The 19,288-nt window shown below is 45.8% G+C and overlaps 1 protein-coding gene across 3 annotated transcripts in view; it reads left to right on the forward strand.

The window, feature by feature from the left end:
• The first annotated feature begins 17,953 nt into the window (after window positions 1-17,953).
• COL15A1 (collagen type XV alpha 1 chain) overlaps window positions 17,954-19,288 on the forward strand; it is a 127,325-nt gene continuing 125,990 nt past the window's right edge. For 2 of the 3 annotated variants that reach the window (XM_002820027.6, XM_024252595.3), the window contains exons 1-2: window positions 18,018-18,223; window positions 18,313-18,401. In XM_002820027.6, the coding sequence (XP_002820073.4) occupies window positions 18,213-18,223; window positions 18,313-18,401 (100 nt within the window). In that variant the 5' untranslated portion in view covers window positions 18,018-18,212. Of the gene's footprint in view, window positions 18,224-18,312; window positions 18,402-19,288 lie in introns of all 3 variants that reach the window. The other variant, XM_024252596.3, reaches the window with a different exon arrangement.

Below are 19,288 nucleotides of genomic sequence, written 5' to 3' on the forward strand. Positions count from 1 at the left end.
CCCACCGCTCAGGCCTTCCTTGTTTCCAGGCTTCTCATCCATCCTTCAATGCCACCATTGGCGTCATCACTCCACAGCACCGCCTGGCTTGTCCCTTCATTAAACAACCTGAAAGGACTTTGAAAAGCAAACAAAACCACCTTTTACTTACAGAAACTTTCAAAGAAATACGGAAGGGAACAGTGTAACAGCACCATCCCCCAATACCCCCAGCTTCGGCAGCCACCTCTCCTCTCATTCCATCTGGCCCCACATGCTCCTGCCCTCCTTGTTGTTTGAAGCAGTCCTAGATCTATCATTTGAACCACAAACATTTCTGCATCAATCTTAAAGATGAGAACTTGGAGAAATAACCACAATACCATTACCATCTTTAACAAAATAAACAATAATTCCTTAATAGCAACAAAAGCCCTGAGTTCAAACGTCTCCCAATGTTTCTTAAATGTTGTCATTAGAATTCACTTGTTTGGCTCAGGATTGAAATAATGTCTGTGTATTCCAACTGATAATATGTCTCAAGTTTCTTTTGACCTCTAGATTGATTGCCCTCTTCTTTGCCTTTTCATTTGTAATTTATGTTTGAGGTGAGGAGTATCCCAATTACCCAGATTTGACCATTACACATTATATACATGGATCAGAATATCATATGTACCCCCAAAATATGCAAAACTATGATAAATCAATTAAAAAATACAAAAAAAAAAAGAAAAAAGAGAAACTAATCATTTGGCTGGTAGAGTTAGTGTCTCACAATCTGGATTTTGTTGTTAGTAACCCTTGTGGTATTGTTTAATATGTTTCTCTGTTCCTTGTGTTTTAAAGAAAACATAATTACCTAATGCCGTTATCTTTTTTTTTTTTTTTGAGATGGAGTCTCCCAGGCTGGGGTCCAGTGGTGCGATCTCGGCTCACTGCAAGCTCCACCTCCCGGGTTCACGCCATTCTCCTGCCTCAGCCTCCCAAGTAGCTGGGACTACAGGCGCCCGCCACCACGCCCAGCTAATTTTTCTGTTGTATTTTTAGTAGAGACGGGGTTTCACCATGTTAGCCAGGATGGTCTCTATCTCCTGACCTCGTGATCCACCCGCCTCGGCCTCCCAAAGTGCTGGGAATGCCGTTATCTTAATAAAACTGTTTTTATTCCTTCCCATTCCCTTCCTTTTTTATTTTTTAGAGACAGGCTCTTGCCCTGTCCCCCAGGCTGGAGTTCAGTGGTACCATCATGGCTCACTGCAGCCTCAAACTCCCGGGCTCAAGCAATCCTCCCACCTCAGCCTCCTGAGTAGCTGGGACTACAGGTAGACACCACCTAAACTGGCTAATTTTTAAAATTTTTTGTAGAGATGGGGTCTTGCTATGTTGCCCAGGCTGGTCTTGAACTCCCACCTCAGGCTCCCAAAGTGCTAGTATTACAGGTCTTACTCCCTTCTGACCACTGTTTACACTCATATAATCTTTCAGGGTTTTTCCTGTTAGTTTGATTAACACTACTCTGTAAATATGTTCTAGTTTTTATATAGAACTTTCATCATTAACATTCTTAATAGTTACCTACTAGAGTTACGTTAAGCCTTAATCATTCTTCTATTGCTGAACTTGTAAAGGTTTTGTCTAGTTTTATCACTATGATAGATAACACTAAATCTTTCATGTCTCTGGTATAATTATTTATGTATGAACTCTATATCCGTGCCTTTGTCTGTGTTGGGTCATGTGTCCACACTGCTCCCTCCCTGCAATTTTTGTTTCCAATTTAACAAATGTAAAATGATGCGTGGTAGATCCAAGATGACCAAAGATTCTTTGTTACCTCTCCCATTGAGAGGTGGAGTTTAATTCCCCTTCCCTTGAATCCGGGCTGGCCTTAGTGCCTTGCTTGACCAACGGTATGTGGCAGAAGTAATGCTCTGAGACCTCTGAGCTAGTTTGTAAGAAGCCTTGCAGCTTCTGCCCAGGTCTCTCAGAATGCTTGCTCTAGGGCATGCTGGCTACCACGTGAGAGATCCGGCCACCGAGAGGAGACCGCGTACTAGAGAGGCCCTGAATAGGAGCTGGGGTCCATATCCCAGCCAAGCCCAGCCTGCCAGCCTCCCCAGGCAGCAGCCAAGAGAGTGAATCCTTGGATTCTCTCAACTCATTGGCCAGCTGAGTATCACAGAGTGAGCCAAGCCTCGCCTCAATTCCTGACCCTGAAAATCATAAAATACAATTAAATGGTGGTTGTTTTAAGCTGTCAAATTTTAGGATACTTTATGTAGTAATAGGTAACTGGAACAGGTGCCTTTATGTGCTTCCCCTAGCTCCGTTTTTTTAAAAAAAAAATAAGAATAACTTTTTTGCTTTTGAATAAGAACTACGTTTCTTTGATTTACATTTCCAGTGTACATTTTCGTAGGTATTTGGATTTGCATTTGTGATTTTTTTTCTTTTTAAATTAATTGCCTTTGTAAATTGGCCTTGTTTTGTTCTGGGGTAGGACTCTGACTCCAAAGCATGTCTGGGACCCTGCACATCTAACTCCCACCTATGTCGCTGGTGGAACTTATGCTCTTAACAAGGAGATTTCTAACCGAATGTCCTGGGAGATGCCTTCCAATTCTTCCATGATTGCATCTCTTGGATGGTGGAGTGAGAAATGAGATTTATCTTCTGAATCCAAAACCCATATCTAACTGATCATGGCATATTTAGTGCTACAAATGAAATACAAATAGAAAGACATACTAAGCATCCTTTCAATTCTTCATGACAGGAAGACCCTTCTGCATCCATAGCAACCAGGAAACACACAAACAAGAACCTCCTTCAACCCTGAATGATTTCCGCAGTAATATCATTTCAGATTTTGTGCCTTGAACACAACTATATTTTTATGTTTGCTTTTTGCATATATTTTGTATTTATTTCATAAAACATGAAAGCATTCTAAAAACACTAAATAATTCTCATCTTACCCTCACCTCTACTAATGATGTTTCTTCCTGCTTAAAATATTCACAGCATCTATTGTTATATTTCTGAAAGATTTGAATTTTTTAAAAGTAGAGATCTAATAATGTGAGAGAAATTTGAAAACAAGGTAAAAAGCCATAAGCCTACCACTTTGACAGTGACAACCATATTTTTATGTCCCCTTGCTGTTTTTACAACTCACGTGTGTTTAAATATTTTTTCAGACTATTTCACCTAATATTTTATCAGAAGCATTTTCTACAATCCTTCATAAACTTCATACCCATCATTTTTAAGGGCTATAGAATATTTCTTCAAGGTTTATACCATAATTTACTTAACTACCCTCCTTCTCCTTTTTGCATATTTGGGATGATTCCAGTTTTTCACTAAGCAGCTCTTTGATGAGTATTTTTCTGCATATGGCTTTTTCCATATTTCAGGGTATTTTCTTAGGCTAGCTTCCCAGAAGGGGATTACTGAGTCAAAGCATATTAACATTTTTATGGCTTCAAAGTATCTTTTGAAGAAGGTAGGTGTTCCATTTCATGAGGTCCACAAACATAAAAGAGGAAATTTGGCTTCAAAAACTCCCTTGTAACACATGTACATTAAAATTTTGTCGTAGAGCTGTTCTGATACTTTTCTAAGTAATTAAAGCTTGCCCTTTTAAATTAAACAAATATAAAAAGTTATTTTTCACTTTATTTGTTTTTGAGAAGAGTTTTCTAGGATGTTCTACACTTCTGAGCTTTTCTAGAAAGAATCCACAAAGCCAGCTCTGATCTTTCCCCTTTATTCATGGACCACAGGCAACTACTGGAACTGGGGGTCTGAGAAGCTGATCCCAAGCAAACAGCCAGGCATCCACATCAGCAACGATGTGTTGGGATTTCTCTGGTCTCACCTTGTGGCTAGAAACTTTCATTTCTTAGAGAAGTCCCCCAGTACTTCCGCATGGGCTCATGCGAATGTGAAAAACCTTCAGGTGGCTTTCCCTGGATCACCCAGATAGCAAGTTTAGGTGGCTGAAGTGAATAAAGTCTGCGTGCTTTCCTGAAGTGTAGGTGAAATGGGATGTGAGGCCAGAAGACCCAAGTTCCAGCTCCAGCTCTGCCCTTTATCAACCAACTGACCTTGTGAATGTTTGCTGCTTAACCCCTGAGTCTGTTTCCACACCCCCGGGGCTGTTTTGATAATCATGTGACGTAAGTAGTGAGGGAACTTTAAAGGTCCAGACAGATGTGGGTCAGCGGCATCTTGTTTAGATTGTAAGAACAGAGGCCATTGCGCACCAAGGTTGTATTTTGTCAGCATTTTGGATGGGAAACCTACGAAATCTCATGAGTCATTAAGAACGGGAGCCCTGGTAGGGCTGGGTTCCTCAGGGCCTGGAGTGGTGGGGGTAGGGTTTGAAATGGGGTGGGGTCTGGCTCCTTGGTGACACCAGGCTGCTGGCAGAGGGAATGTGCGGCACTTTACATGAGGGCTCTACATGTGGGAACACTGAGCCACAAAATCCGAGAAGCAGAAAAAGCATAAGCCAAGCTAGGGAGGAATAACCATAGAACGGTGTGGGGAGGACCACGTTTTCTGAACATGGTGTCTTTAAACACTTTAACAATAACATGTTGATATGGTGGTTGTTAAGATCATGGTAAAACTATTAGGAGGAAGCAGCTGGAAGAAGGGATCAGAATAATTTAATTTGTGATGAAGACTTTGACATGGTCAAAGAGTGGCTGTTTCTTCCACCAACCACTGCCACAGGCTCCACCCCTTGAACCTGGTCCAGCCCTCAGCCTCCTGGGCAGCATCTATTCCTGTGCTGTTTCTGTCTCTTTAGGACCCGCATAGCTTGCCTGTGGGGTAGGGAACTTTGCAATGGGTTTGGAGAACCGGGCTGCCCATCTGGCATAAGGTGCTGTGGCTCGATGTTGCTGAGAAATACTCACTTAAGACCTTTTGGCTTAATTCAGGGTCCTCAGCCCCCACTCCCATTGTGGCTAGCTTCATCGTCCACTGTGATGCAAGAGCCTTTGAATGGGTCGGATCCATCCATTCGGGGAAACACAAAACACATGGGCCACCCGCTTCAGAGAGCAGAGCCCTGAAAGAACCACGGCCCTCAGCAATGCACGATTGTTTGTCTCTCTTTGGCCATCTGGTTGTGGGAGACAGAGCAAGTCAGATTTAGCTCATTAGAAGTCACTGGGGCTTTCACTTTAGCCCTGAGATTTTTTTAGGTCAGCTAGTGTGTGTGAGAGCAGACAAACAATTCCTATGGTGAGTTTCACTCCACATATTTCCACCCTCTCGGGCTGATGAAGAGTTTTGAAATCATCACACCCTAATATGGGTTGTGGCCTATTTGTGCATCATGAAATCTATTGAACGGGTTTTGATCAGCCTTTTAAAAAAAATATAATGGAGCACAACAGAGTAGAAAATATCTGAATGTGTTACATGTAGTATGGGCAAATATTGCTACATTAAACCTTGGTTTCAGAAGTGTGTTTTTGAGATTGTGAGACCAAGGGTCTCGGTCAAGAAAGATTAAGAGCCACAATCTGGTAGCATTTCTCAGTGGAGCACAGTTGGTATTTTTGCTGGACTAGTTCTTTGTTAGATAGCCTGCCTCTTACATTGCAGAATTTAGCATCCTTGGCCTGCTGAATGCCACTAACATCTGCATTGATTGTGACAAAAGAAACTCCCCATACCCTTATATTTCCAAGTGCCCCCTAGGAATGCTACTGACCTGTGGCAAACTCTTGAGTCTCTAGGCTTGAGGGAAGAGGAAGCTACAACCTGTGGCAGCTCTGAGTGACCACACTTCACAGTCATGTCCAACAGAGCTGTTTCTAACAGTTGATGGGCAGGAGGCAGTGAGGCAGATAAAGGGGAACAGAGAAGGGCTGTATTTTTTGTCAGCTGTACCACTGGCCACTCTCAAGAGTAGGGTGTGGCCCTGCCATTTGGGAACATGAAGACTTAATCTGTGATAAAACTCCTATCAGGGCCAGGTGCGGTGGCTCATGTCTGTTATCCCAGCACTTTGGGAGGTCAAGATAGGTGGATGGCTTGAGCCCAGGAGTTTGAGACCAACCTGGGCAACATAAGGAGGCCCCGTCTCTACAAGAAAATCTAAAAATTAGCTGGGCGTGGTGGCGTGTTCCTGTAGTCCCAGCTACTTGGGAGGCTGAGGTGGGAGGATTGCTTAAGCCCCAGCCGTTGAGGCTTTAGTGAGCTGTGATCACCCCACTGCACTCCAACCTGGGTGACAGAGTAAGACCTTGTCTCAGAAAGAAAAAAAATAAAAGCCAAAAAAACTATCACTTTGGACAGATTTTATATCCTGCCCTCTCTGGCTTATCTCAATGACACATTTATCAACTCTCATCCTCCTTGAGACAAAAATAGCAGTTAAATGTAGTGCTTTTTACATTTGCCCCATCCTTCTTTACAGATACTGTGGAAGTGGCAGCCATTGTCTGATGCGCTGATGAGGGAGCTGGGGTAGAATGGAAGGCAAGCAGCCCACACGTGTGGCGTTTTGCCCACAAACTCTTTGACAGGCCTCCTTCTGTGGTCAAATGGTACCTAGAAGATTCCTTAGTTGTCTTATTTCTTTAAATTAAATAAATTTGTACAGCAGAGCCTCTGGTTGGATTGGGCTTGGGATCAGGTACAAGGTCCCTTCTAGCTCTTGGCTGCTTTCTTTCCGAAATCTTGGATCCTAAAGGCCTTAACTCAACAGAATACATTTTTTTCTTGCTTTTCCAAGGGTGTGGCAAATGGGAAAATCCATCTAAGAGAGGTCTTGGCAGTTTGTCTGAGCTAAAAAGTGCAAATGCATCATCGTAGGAGATAGTATTAAAAACTCCAAACAGGCTGGGTGAGGTGGCTCACGCCTGTAATCCCAGCACTTTGTGAGGCTGAGGTGGGCGGATCACCTGAGGTTGGGAGTTCCAGACCAGCCTGACCAACCTGGAGAAACCCCATCTCTACTAAAAATACAAAATTAGTCAGGCGTGGTGGTGCATGCCTGTAATCCCAGCTACTCGCGAGGCTGAGGCAGGAGAATTGCTTGAACCCGGGAGGCGGAGGTTGCAGTGAGCCAAGATCGCGCCATTGCATTCCAGCCTGGGCAACAAGAGCAAAACTCCTCAAAAAAACAAAAAAACAAAAAACCAAAAAACTCCAAACAGAGCATTAGACTTCTGATGTCTCAAACGTTCTAGGGCTACCCCCAAGCTGGAATACTATTTCTTCCTAATGCAAGAAATTCCAAGATAGAATTCAGGAACCAGGTGCCATGAGAAATAGAAGTGTAAAACTTTAGGTCAATGGCAGTGAAGCTGCAGTGTGCATAAGAAAGACCAGGGAGCTTCTTAAAATTGCAATTCTCGAGCCCGCACCTATAGACATTCTGATTTGATAGGTTTTGTGTAGAGACTAGAAATCTGTACTTTTAACATGCCTTCCACAAAACGATTCTGATGCAGGCGGGCCACAGGTAAAAAACACTAGTCTGAACCGTGGCTGACCAATGCTGTTTGGTGGAGTGACACCCTCTAGGGCAGTGCTTAGCAGAGCATACAGAGACTTGAAGACACATGGTAAACATGGAATATGCATTTTCAGTTGTCCTTTTTATTTGTAATGGTCTTGACCCTGAATGCCTGGGGAAACTGAGCAGGAGGCCCAAGAGGCATAGAAAAGAGCACTGGATAGGAATCAGGACATTTGGCTCTGGCGGTGCCCTGGATTAACAGTGGCCCTGGGCAATCCCCTTCTTCTCTCTAGGCATGAGTGGAAGCTAGGCTTGAAGATCTCTGAGCACGCTTCTAGATCTGATATTCTTATATTCTTTTTTTTTTTTTTTTTTGAAACGGAGTCTCACTCTGTAGCTCAGGCTGGAGTGCGGTGGCACGATCTCAGCTCACTGTAATGCAACCTCCGCCTCCCAGACTCAAGTGATTCTCATGCCTCAGCCTCCTGAGTAGCTGGGATTACAGGCACATGCCACCATGCCTGGCTAATTTCTGTATTTTGTAATAGAGATGGGGTTTTACCATGTTGGCCAGGCTGGTCTTGAACTCCTGACCTCAAGTAGTCTGCCCACCTTGACCTCCCAAAGTGCTGGGATTACAGGTGTGAGCCACCATGCCCGGCCTAGATCTGATATTCTATGACTACATATTTGGGCCTTTTATTTGTATTAGACAGATATTTGTATTATTTAATGCTAATAAACATTATTATTTATTATTTAATTTATTATTATTTAATACATTTAATATTATTTTATTATTTTTATTATTAAATAATAATTAAATAATAATAAAATTAAAAAATGTTTAGTGACACGTTATATGCCAGAGTCATTTAATTTCACACATTCAACAATTTTCTACTATTATTACTATTTTTTAATTCATGAAACTTGAGGCACAGAGACTGAGCCATTTTCTATGTTGCCCAGGCTGGTTCTGAACTCCTGGGCTCAAGTGATCCTCCCATCTCAGCCTCCCATCACTTATTTTCTTTTTCTTTTCTTTTTTTTTTTTTTTTTTGAGACGGAGTCTTGCTCTGTTGCCCAGGCTGGAGTGTAGTGGCTCTATCTCGGCTCATTGCAAGCTCTGCCTCCTGGGTTCATGTCATTCTCCTGCCTCAGCCTCCTGAGTAGCTGGGACTATAGGCGCCCGCCACCATGCCCAGCTAATTTTTTTGTATTTTTAGTAGAGACGGGGTTTCACCGTGTTAGCCAGGATGGTCTTGATCTCCTGACCTCGTGATCCGCCCGCCTCATCCTCCCAAAGCGCTGAGATTACAGGCGTGAGCCACTGCACCTGGCCCCATCGCTGATTTTCTAAGAAGAGGGGTATAGCTGCAGCTGGTAAAGAACAGTCTGTGGATTTAAACCCGTGTTGTCTGATTTCGGATACTTTATATTGCTCATTTATCAGATGTTGGATGGGGGGGGGGAAATCTTCTTTGTCCCTTGGGAATGGCCTCTATCTCCCCCTATTCTGTGGTTTTTGGAAGCCCATAGTCATTTTCAATATTTATGCACATTCCCAGAAAGCTTATCTTCTTATGTTCACCTCTGATGCTGGGCTCTTGTTTCTAAGTTCTGGTTATAACTCATCACAGCATCCCACGTGTGCAACCTTTGTTCTGTTCTATTGACCAAGACATTGTATTAATGTCTCAATTGATATCCACAAAACTCCATTTTTATAAAGCATTCATGTGTCAGGTAAACTTGAGTGAAGGTTGTTGTTGTTGCTGGGGGAAGGGTCATTGCAGGAGGGCTTTCCATTTGCTGGAATGCAAACAGCTGCAAACCAAGCATTAGATTTAGGATTTTGCAAACGTTCTGGGGGCACCCCCATGCTGGAAATATTTCACTGGCTGCTTCATCACACAGAACTTCTGGCCTCACACTATCTTGATGGTGCTTATCAGCTCTTGCCGCTCTGCGTTTAGCTGGGTTTCCCAAAATGCAGAGCCTGAGGCAAAGACTTCTGTGTCACTTTATGAAGTTCAGTCCCAGGAAAGAGGGAGGGGGTAAAAGAAGCAGGGAAGAAGGAAGAGCAAATAACAGGTCTTATATATAGATGAGTCCTCAGTCTTGTGGGACTTTTTTTTGAGAAGCTGCTGCTCAGGGCGGCGGATGTGTGATAGGGAGGGAGAAATAGTCATTCACTGGTTTCCATCTCTCATTGTTCAGAAGCTGGCCACATATTATTTCCTTTGCATTTCCAAATTGCTTATGTGTGGGCACTAAATGAACCCTACAGCATCTCATGTCTCAGGATTGATATAGAAGTCCCTAAGTAGGAGTTGAGAGTTTTACACTTTGTGCATAAATGAAAGCACTGCCAGGTTTACCCGTAATTGATTGGAGTCCCTGGTGAGTTGATCTCCGCAGCAATGGCTGTGGCTAGAATGAATGACCACTTGGAGGCAGGAAATTCAGAGGATTTGAAGTGGTGCATTAGAGATGTGTGGCATAGTTTACTTCCTGCACTGCTTAGGTTTGCCTTCCCAATAGATCTAGCTCCTATGCTATCATATAGGATCTTCAATTTTGAAAGAATATGATGTTCTCACTTATTTTCCTTATGTGTGGTTGGGAGGGGTTGGGGGCAGGGTCTTGCCCTGTTTGCCATGTTGCCCAGGCTGGTTTTGAACTCCTGGGCTCAAGTGATCCCATCTTGGCCTCCTATCACTTATTTTCTAAGAAGAGGGGTATAAGTCCAGTCAGTCACAGAATCCCTTTTAAGATCATAGCCAATTAAGATCTCTGAGAAGATTTTAGCCAGGAGAGTGAAACAAGCCGAAGTCCCCTCAGCTGTAGCTAGTGCCATGTCCCTCCTCCCCAACCCAGTCTGATTTCCTTTATTCTCAGTCCACACTTTGGATGATCCGGCTTGCTAGCCTAGTGAGGTGACCTAGACCTTTATCCTTTAAGGGTCTGACCTCTCAGCTGCCTTGATTGCTTCATGTGCCCATTTGCTATCATTACAGGATATGCATGTACCAAGAAATACACCAGGACATTCCCTGGATTGTAAATATATCTTCTCTGCCCCATAAAGTAGGTGCTACTGTGGCTCCCAGTGGCTGTCAGGGCTCAATAGCCCCACTTATGCAGTCACTCTTTTTTTGCCCACTTGCCCACTGGCCTGAGGAGCTCAAGGTGACCAGATAGTGGTCACAGCTTCAAGTTTAGTGGCCTTATTGTATCTTTTGGAGGAGTTCTTCTGCTGAACACCAGCACCTCTACCCCACCAGAGCTTAGTTTCAGTGGATCACTGGGAGAGGAAAAGGACTTAATTCCACCACTACTCCTTGGTTTCCAGACCCAAGTATTCTAGTTTTTGGAGACACAGCAACATGTATTGGCCATTAATTCAGTGACTATCCCAACCACATTCTGGAGGAAAGTCCCACAGCTCGGCACCAGGTGGTCCCTAAGCTGGTGCCTTAGCTGAGCCTTTAACAGGCCTTTCCACCATTGTATTAATCTAGATGTTTCTGGGGTATGTGCTACATGATCAAGTCAATGGAGTCCTTGATTATTCACTCATTGTCACACTGCTTTTACCATAAAATGAGTCCCTTCATTTGAGGCAATGTTGTGCAGACACCATGCCGATAAATCCAACATTCTGCAAGTCTTTGGATGGCAGTGCTGGCAAAGGCACTTAGTCAGGGAGGGCAAACCCATTTCCATTTGGGTACTGATGCTGAAGAGGAAGACATACTCAGGACGGGGTTTGAGGGGATCAACTTATCACCAAAGGGTTGGCTGGCGTCTCTGAGGAATGGTGCCATATTGAGGGCTCAGTGTCAGTCTTTTCAGCTGGCAGGCTGGGCATTCATCAATGTCAGCAGCTATATCTGCTTTAGAGGGATGGGGCCCATGGTGCTGGGCCTGTGCTTAGCATTTACCCCTGCCATCATTGTCACTGTTTAAGGCTTCTCTGTGTCAGCCCCTTGATAGTCAAGGAGAGAGACTGGCTGACATCCACAAGATCAGTCACCCTGTCACCTGGCTGTTGAATTATCTCCTCTGTGGTGGATGGTTTCTCGTGAGCATTGAGATACAAAGACCAACACATGTGCTAATTTCTGTAGGTCAATCTACATTACATTTCCCTAGATCTCCTGGTCCCAGATCATCCAATCTTGTCTTTCAGGCCTCTGGCCAACATCGAAGACATTTGCGCACTGCTCAGGTATCTACATACATCATAATACTATACTACTTCTCTCTCTTTCAAAGAGGTTGACCAAGTGCCCCACTCATAGTTCTACGCCCTGGGAGGAGTTCTCTTCATGATTGTCCTTTGGGGCTACCCTTGAGAGGGTTGCAATGCAGCAACAGTTCATTTCAACTAGCACTGACATATCACACAGGCTTATGTGTGAAGCAACCTGGGTTCTTTCCTTAACTGATAACTGGTTGTAGGAAACCACCCATGAAGCCCTAAGTGTGAACTGAAGAAGGGGTGTTGATGCAAAGAAGTAGGTGACCTGGGAGTCTGTGCTACCTGTTCACATAATTTACTTATGTTTTCTAGACCTTTTTAGGCCTGACCTCAAATATATAATTGGCATAGATAGTCTTAGCTTCTGGCAGAACCCTTACATTAGCAACTTGACTTGTAGAGTCTGGTAGGAAAAGTCAAGTGGAAGTCCTTGAAACTACCCCCTTTCCTCCACTTCAAGATAGTAGATCAGAAGCAAAATCACCTCTCAGAAAGTATTGCAGAGGTTAGAACCCCTATCATGACTTAAATGGTGCAGGTATGGTAGATCCCATTACATTTCCATTAATTAGCTTGTATAGGCCCCTGTGAAAGCCAAATCTATTATGGCATGTGATAGTGGATTTCCATAAACTTGGCCAGATGGTAGCATCCATTGCAGCTGCCATGCCAAATATGGTATCTTTACTGGAATATACCAACATAGCCTTTGGCACGTGGGATGCAGCGTGACCTGGCAAAGTGGAATCACAAGGAAGATAAAAACCAATTCACTTTTACATGGCAGATACAGTAGTATATAGTCACTGTTTTGCCCCAGGAGTATCGTAACAGCTCTTTGTTATAATATAGTATCATAACAGCTCTTTGTTATAATATAGTCCATAAGGACCTTGTCATTCCAACATGTCATGGACTATCCTGCTGGTCCCTTATACTGGTGACATCATGCTAACTGAAGATAGTGAGCAGGAAGGGACAATTGCCTTAGATACTCTGTTAAGATGCATGAGTACGTCAGAATCTGAGAGATAAGCTCCGTCACCTGTCTCATCCTGGGTTATTCAGATAGTAGCATCTGAGGCTAAGTCTTGTGTGCCTCTATGGCATTAGGGAGTGTGATCTTAGAGAGCAGAAGTGAAAAGGAAAGGGAGGCAAGGTAGGAGGAAGAGCCCAATAAGAGGCATTAGACATGACGGACTGCTCTGCAAGCATTGTGAGACCATCTTCTGAGATGCCTTATAAATTACTTTCTTGGCACAGTGCATCTGGAAGAGGAAGGTAGAAAAATACATCTACTGGCTTCCATTGGCTGAAATTTTGCCCCACAGGGTGTTATTTGCACTGCACTTCCAGGTTGCTCATTGCAGGCACTAAGGATAGCGCTGAGGATATCATGCCTTAGCATCAACAGGGAAGCCCTGGGATGGAAGTGAAAGGTGCTCAATGTGGACATGAGGACAGGAGCTGTGAGTTGTATCTGCCTGAAGGTGGTGAGAGTCCAGGTAGAGTTGGTCTCCACAAAGGGGACTGCTGTTAGAACAAGTGGCCAAAGACCCTGGAGACAGGTGAGACTAAAAGAATTTCAAGCAGCTGTCTTAATCTGGATTCCTGCAGCAGAAGACTTGGAGGCAAGGATTCCACTGCCAGCAGTTCACTTGGTCAGTTTTCTTAAGAAGCACTGGAAGGGGAGTGGGGAAATGAGGTGGCCAATAAAGAGTGCACAATATCCCGTGGGAAACCGGAGCTCAGTCCTGTGGAAACTCTGGATAGAAGTGTAGAATGTGTGCCTGCCTAGGTGTTCCCACCAGCTGGGTAAGGGTGCTGAGATTCTCATCCACCAGCTCCTGACCATCACTGATTGAGAGCTGCTTGGGGAAGGGGGTTGCTCCATTAATTTCCCAGCACTTCTGGTCTTCTGTGCTTGTGGGCAGAGCAGGCTCCAGGGGCCAGAGAAAGCGCTCAGGTGAAGGGATGCAGGTGCTGGCAGTTGGAAGACAGCCACCCTGCACATAAATGATCAAGATGGAGGGGATCTGGACAGGATGTTGCGGTGGCACATAAAAGGTGTCTGATACATTCTCCCTCCTTTTTCTTTTCCTCTTGGATTGTCAGATTTTCAAATCCATCATTTTCTCTTATGTTGAACCAATGACTCTTGTCTCAGCCCGTGGCCCCTCTTTGCATATCCAAACACATCAAGATGCTCAGCAGAACAAATGAGTCCTCCTTGGAAGGTAGTTGTGGGCTTAAACAGTCATTATTTTCTCTTGGTTATCCCAAAGGCAGCTGTCTCTTTAGTTATTCTGGTAAATTCTATTCTAGTTAGCTAGTAAACCTATTGCACTTTTTCTGCACATTAATTCAGATGATATGCAAGCTCTAACTACCTCCTGTAGACGTTCTCACCACAACTCCACAAGGGAGGCATTGTACCCATGTAGTGAATAAACTGAGGTCTAGAATGACACACACTATATTCTTGGTAACTTCTTCTGAAACCAAAGTTTTAGATGATTTCCACAGATTTTTGTGCCCCTTCCAGCTGCTTGAGACAGTATGGAGAATGCTTTTGGATACTGAGCTATCAGGGACGTTGGGTAGATTATGGGAAAATGGAACAGCCTATTAATTTAGTCGAGTCCTGCAAGAGTTGGGACATAAGATCCCCAGTCTTCATACATCCCAGTCTCACAGATTACACTGAACGGTGGTAAACAATTTAGATCAGCTTGGGTATGACACAAAGCTTCCTCTTGGCTATTTCTACAACTTAACATTGAATGGAGGGAAATCACTTAAGCCCTAAAAACACTGTCTGGCAGGAGGTAAAATGCCTTGCTTGGCTTCCTGCCCCATCCCTCCCACACCCACAGCTGGGACCATTTGGCCCCCACTTCAGCTTGCAGGCCGGAGACCCTCCCTGTTCTTCATCTGCCTGAGTTCAGGGACAAGCTGCAAACTGAGAGCCCTTCTTGAATACGAACATGGTCTGGCTTCCCAGGAGAAATAGGTGCAAAATCAACAACCTTAACACGAGTCTATTTCCAGTCATTTGTAGAGGAGAAGTGTGCTTTGGGAACCTTCATTTTTAGATTCCAGTGAATTGGGTATCATCAGTTACACAGAACCAACAAAATATGAAATGTGCACATAGGACTTCCCTGCAAGAGTAGAAAGGAATCTGTTGCCTTATGTGTATGTATCTTGGACTGATAAATCGGATCACAATCAAGCCTTCACCCTTCAGGTTATATATGTAACTGAGCAGGCCAGGTTTGTTTCATAATGGCACCTTCATTTTCATTTTTTTCAATGTACACACTTTATTTGTATATTAAACAAGTATAAATATGTTTTTCCCCATCTTTCTTTAAACATGTTCTTCTCCCCATATATCTTCTGTTTACCCATTTTTAACAGGAACATGAGCATTCAACCTATTCCATTTTTTCTTATATGCAAAGGCAGAGTGCAACTGTGATAAGGGGCAATTGATTCTTAGCTTTGGTTTTGGGGACAATAGGGAGCGGTGGGAACTACGGCAAACTGGACAGTACTGCCTTAGCTGAAGGCAGCAGCCCCTATTCAATGCCAATCGATTGTTGGCACAGAGAATGCAGGCCCTATGTCGCCAGGTTTTCCAAAATTTCAAAAAGAATCCAGAAGTCTCAATTTTAATGTGCAATTTTCTAATTATCAAATATTGCTAGCCAATTTAATTTGGAGGTTGACACCCTGCAGACCAGATAAAACATATCTATGGGCAAAATTGAAGGCTGGGCATGGTGGCTTATGCCTTTAATCCCAGAACTTTAGAAGGCTGAGATGGGTGGATCAACTTGAGGTCAGGAGTTTGAGACCAGCCTGGCCAACATGGTGAAACCCCGTCTCTACTAAAAATACAAAAATTAGCCTAGCGTGGTGATGGGCGCCTATAGTCCCAGCTACTCGGAAGGCTGAGGAGGAGAATCACTTGAACCCGGGAGGCAGAAGTTGCAGTGAGCCACCATTGCACTCCATCCTGGGTGACAGAGCGGCACTCCATCCTGGGTGACAGAGCGACACTCCATCTCAAACAAAAACAGAAACCAAAATCAAAAATGAAACAAAATTAAGCCCATGGCTGCCAGTTCACAATCTCTGGTTTTAAAATTGTCAAACAGAACCCTAGATCTACTATGTAGCCATAACTGATGTGGTTTTTCTAAGCAGTACAGAAATATAGTTCTAAGAAAGTCAATTATATTCCTAGTTAATGTGGTACTTTACAAACAATAGAGAAATATAGAATTACGAAAGCAAATTCCCTACGGTTAGTGAATCAAAATAAAATAAGGTTAGGCCCATCACAGAGTGGCGGCAAGTGGGAGAGAATTTACATTCACAGGGAATGTGGACAGATTAGGAAAGAGGCCTCAAGTGGACAGTTCTGTTGGGATGCACTTTGCCTTATGTGTTAGCTCCACATGAGGCCAACCTGGCTCTCGAGCTGCTTTGGCTACTGGAGACTCAATCCCTTAAGAGGTTCATCTAAGGTCCCCCCTCTGTCTTGCCAGTTGTCCGCCTCCACAGGCTGCAGCCCTGATGAGAATATCCACAACCTCTAATAATAGAAGCCAAAATCCAATGGACAGAGAGCACTGTGGTGTACCAGTAGGTGGTCCCATCAAGGGACTCACAGCCACCATTCAAATCAAGGTAGTTGTGTCCATTAACCAGGTGGAGAAATAAAAAATCAGACCAAGGGCAAGATTTGCCCAACTTCACCCTGCAGCCAGGGCCAGCATTGGACTGGAACCCAGACTCCTGATCTCCAGGCCAACCATCTCTCCTCTGAGCCCTCACCTCCCAGGCTGGCATGAACCCTTTCATATCTGAGTGCTCTGTGTCTCCACTGCGATTTTGCTCTTGAGGGTGGAGAGTGAGTCTAATCTTCTTGCTTTTTACCGGCAGGCAGCATGGCTGAGTGGGGAGGAGCATGGGTATTGCATCTGCCATTTATTAGCCTTGGAATGTTTTGAACCTCAGCTTTCTTATCTATGAAATGGGGATCATGACAGTATCACCTTTCCATGGCTGTTGTGGGTATTAAATGAGATAACACAGCTAAAGCATTTAGCACAGGGCTTGGGACGTAATCCACACCAAGTAAGCATTAGTTGCTATCTCCATTCCCATGCCATCTCCTCTGCAAGGCTAACTCCCTTGGCAAGAGGTGACCCGTCCTCTAGAGTGGAACTGAATCAAAGACAGGAACTGACCACAGAGCCACGGCCCACTGTGGCTACTTGGTGCGTCAGGAAGAGAGGTTCCTAGTGTTTGCCTGGCTTCAGAGCTGTCCAGGTCTCAGCCAACTTCAGCGGTGCCTCTTCTCACTCGAAGATCTCACACTATGTGCCTGGTGGTAATCTCAATAATAAAAAGCAACTATTGGGGTTTACCCAGTGCCCTGCGATAAGCTCTGCACAAATGGGTTAGTCTGCCCTGCACCGCCTCACTCCCATTGAGGGCTTTTGGAGGCTGAGCCTGGTTCATGACCCCCACATCTCATCACAGGGCCTGGTGTGATGCCTCACCCAAGACTGTGCTCCTTCGTTCATCCAGCGTTTATTGGCATCTCCTACTACCTGAGCTGTTTTAGGCAGGGAACAAAGCAAAGATAAGCCCTCCTGGAGCTTACATTCTGATGAAGGGGGCAGGCAAGGTATAGACAGGGAGGAAAGTACATTAAAAATTTTATTAGGACTATCTCTGCTGCATTTAGTTGTATGTATCACTTATGGCCCCTAGGCAGGTCCACTCCTGGGCATTCAAGTCGGTCCATGTGTCAGGCGTGCAGGGTGGGTCACAGCATCTCGGAGCTCAGTGCAGCTTGGGACTTTGGGACATACGCTCCACCTCTCTGAGCCTCAGTCTCCTTGTCCATCATATAAGGAAATCACTGATTCCAGCCTCCCTGAGCTGTGGAGAGGATTCCCTCGGCGGCTGTGAAAGAGTGCTTTCTTGCGGGTCAGCCCCGACAGGACAGACTTAAGGGCGGGAGGGAGCCCATCCCGCTTGCCCCAACGAACGCGGGCGCGGGGCTTTCCTCGCAGCTTACATAAGGCAGCCGCGGGTGGAGGCAGCAGAGGGGAGCGCACGTCCGTCGAGGGGGAAAGGGGCGTGGGGAGGAGGCCGGGGCGGCCGGTATCCCCGGGGCGTGAGTGCGCCGCCGCCGCCCGAGGTGGGGCGCAGCGCGCGGGGGAGCGCAGGGCGCGGCGGAGTCGGGTTTCAGAGCGCGGGTGACTCAGGGCGCGGGCCAGGAGCCGGGATTCTGCCCGCCGCCGCCGCTGCCGAGCTCCGCCTTTGTTCCCTGCAGGAAGGGCGAGCGCGGCGGCCTGCGCTCAGCGACCCTTCGTCCTCCGCTGAGCTCCAACGCTCTGCTCGACTCGCCGCGCGCCTTCCGGGGCTCCGCGGACCCGCGAGATGGCACCAAGGTAAGACTCGCTTCTCTGCTTCCTCGCGTCCCGGGCCCCTCCAATACTCTTGCCCGCCTCACCTTTTCTCCCTCGGGCACATCTTGCAGGAGGAACAACGGGCAGTGCTGGTGTCTGCTGATGCTGCTCTCGGTCTCCACGCCCCTCCCTGCCGTCACCCAGACCCGCGCTGCTACAGGTAGGCAACTCGGTCGGAGGGTGGCACCAGCTGCCTCCGCGCCCGTGGGGGAAGTCGGTTTTGGCGGCGGACGCGGCTGCGATGCGTGCCTCATTCCTGGACATAAAAGGGAGTCTTGCCACTCCGTGCGCACTGGCGGTCCCGCGGGCGGCTACCTCCTGGCAGTGCAGGGGTTATAGCTGTGAATGGGATCCCTGGGCAGCTGGGGCGATTGGAGCGCTGTCTGGGCCCCCGAGATGTCTGAGCTGGGTGCGGAGCCTCCAATCTTAGGCAGAGAGGGACTTCGGAAACAGCGGCAGCGCCAGCGCCAACGCCAACAGCCTCAGCGCACCCAGCGCCAGCGCTTAGGTTGTGCGTGCTGGCTGGCTTCTGGTAAGGGCAGGTCTGGTGCCTCTCCGCACACAGGTGCGAAGCATGAACACCGGGAGGGACATCTGGAGCTTTTGCTGCTCAAGAAATAACGGAACTGAATTGCTCGGATGCTTAACCCAGCTCTGAGTTACCTAAGCGGTCACGTCTATCATGGGCAGTGGCTCCACCGGTGGTGGAAAGAGCTGTGGCCTGGAAGCCAGTGATCTGATCCCTTCCGTTCCCCGGGCCTCAGTTTCTCCAGCAGAACTCAGGCGGTTGGCTGAATAGTAAGATATAAGTTAAAGCAGACCTCAGTTAAAATGGGCCTCGGTTAAGGTCAGACTGCCTGGGTTTGAATTGTGGCTGGCTGAGTGATCTTGGGCAATGGATTTCATTGCTCTGTGCCTCAGTTTCCCCATCTAAAAAAGGCGATTAATTAGACCATTTTACCTTCCTAGAAATGCTGTGAATATTAGAGAAATTAGAAATAATGTGCTTTCCATGATTCCAGTACATACTAGGCACAAAATAAGTGA

This window comes from Pongo abelii, chromosome 13 (genome assembly GCF_028885655.2).
Source record: "Pongo abelii isolate AG06213 chromosome 13, NHGRI_mPonAbe1-v2.0_pri, whole genome shotgun sequence".
Lineage (NCBI taxonomy): Eukaryota > Metazoa > Chordata > Mammalia > Primates > Hominidae > Pongo > Pongo abelii.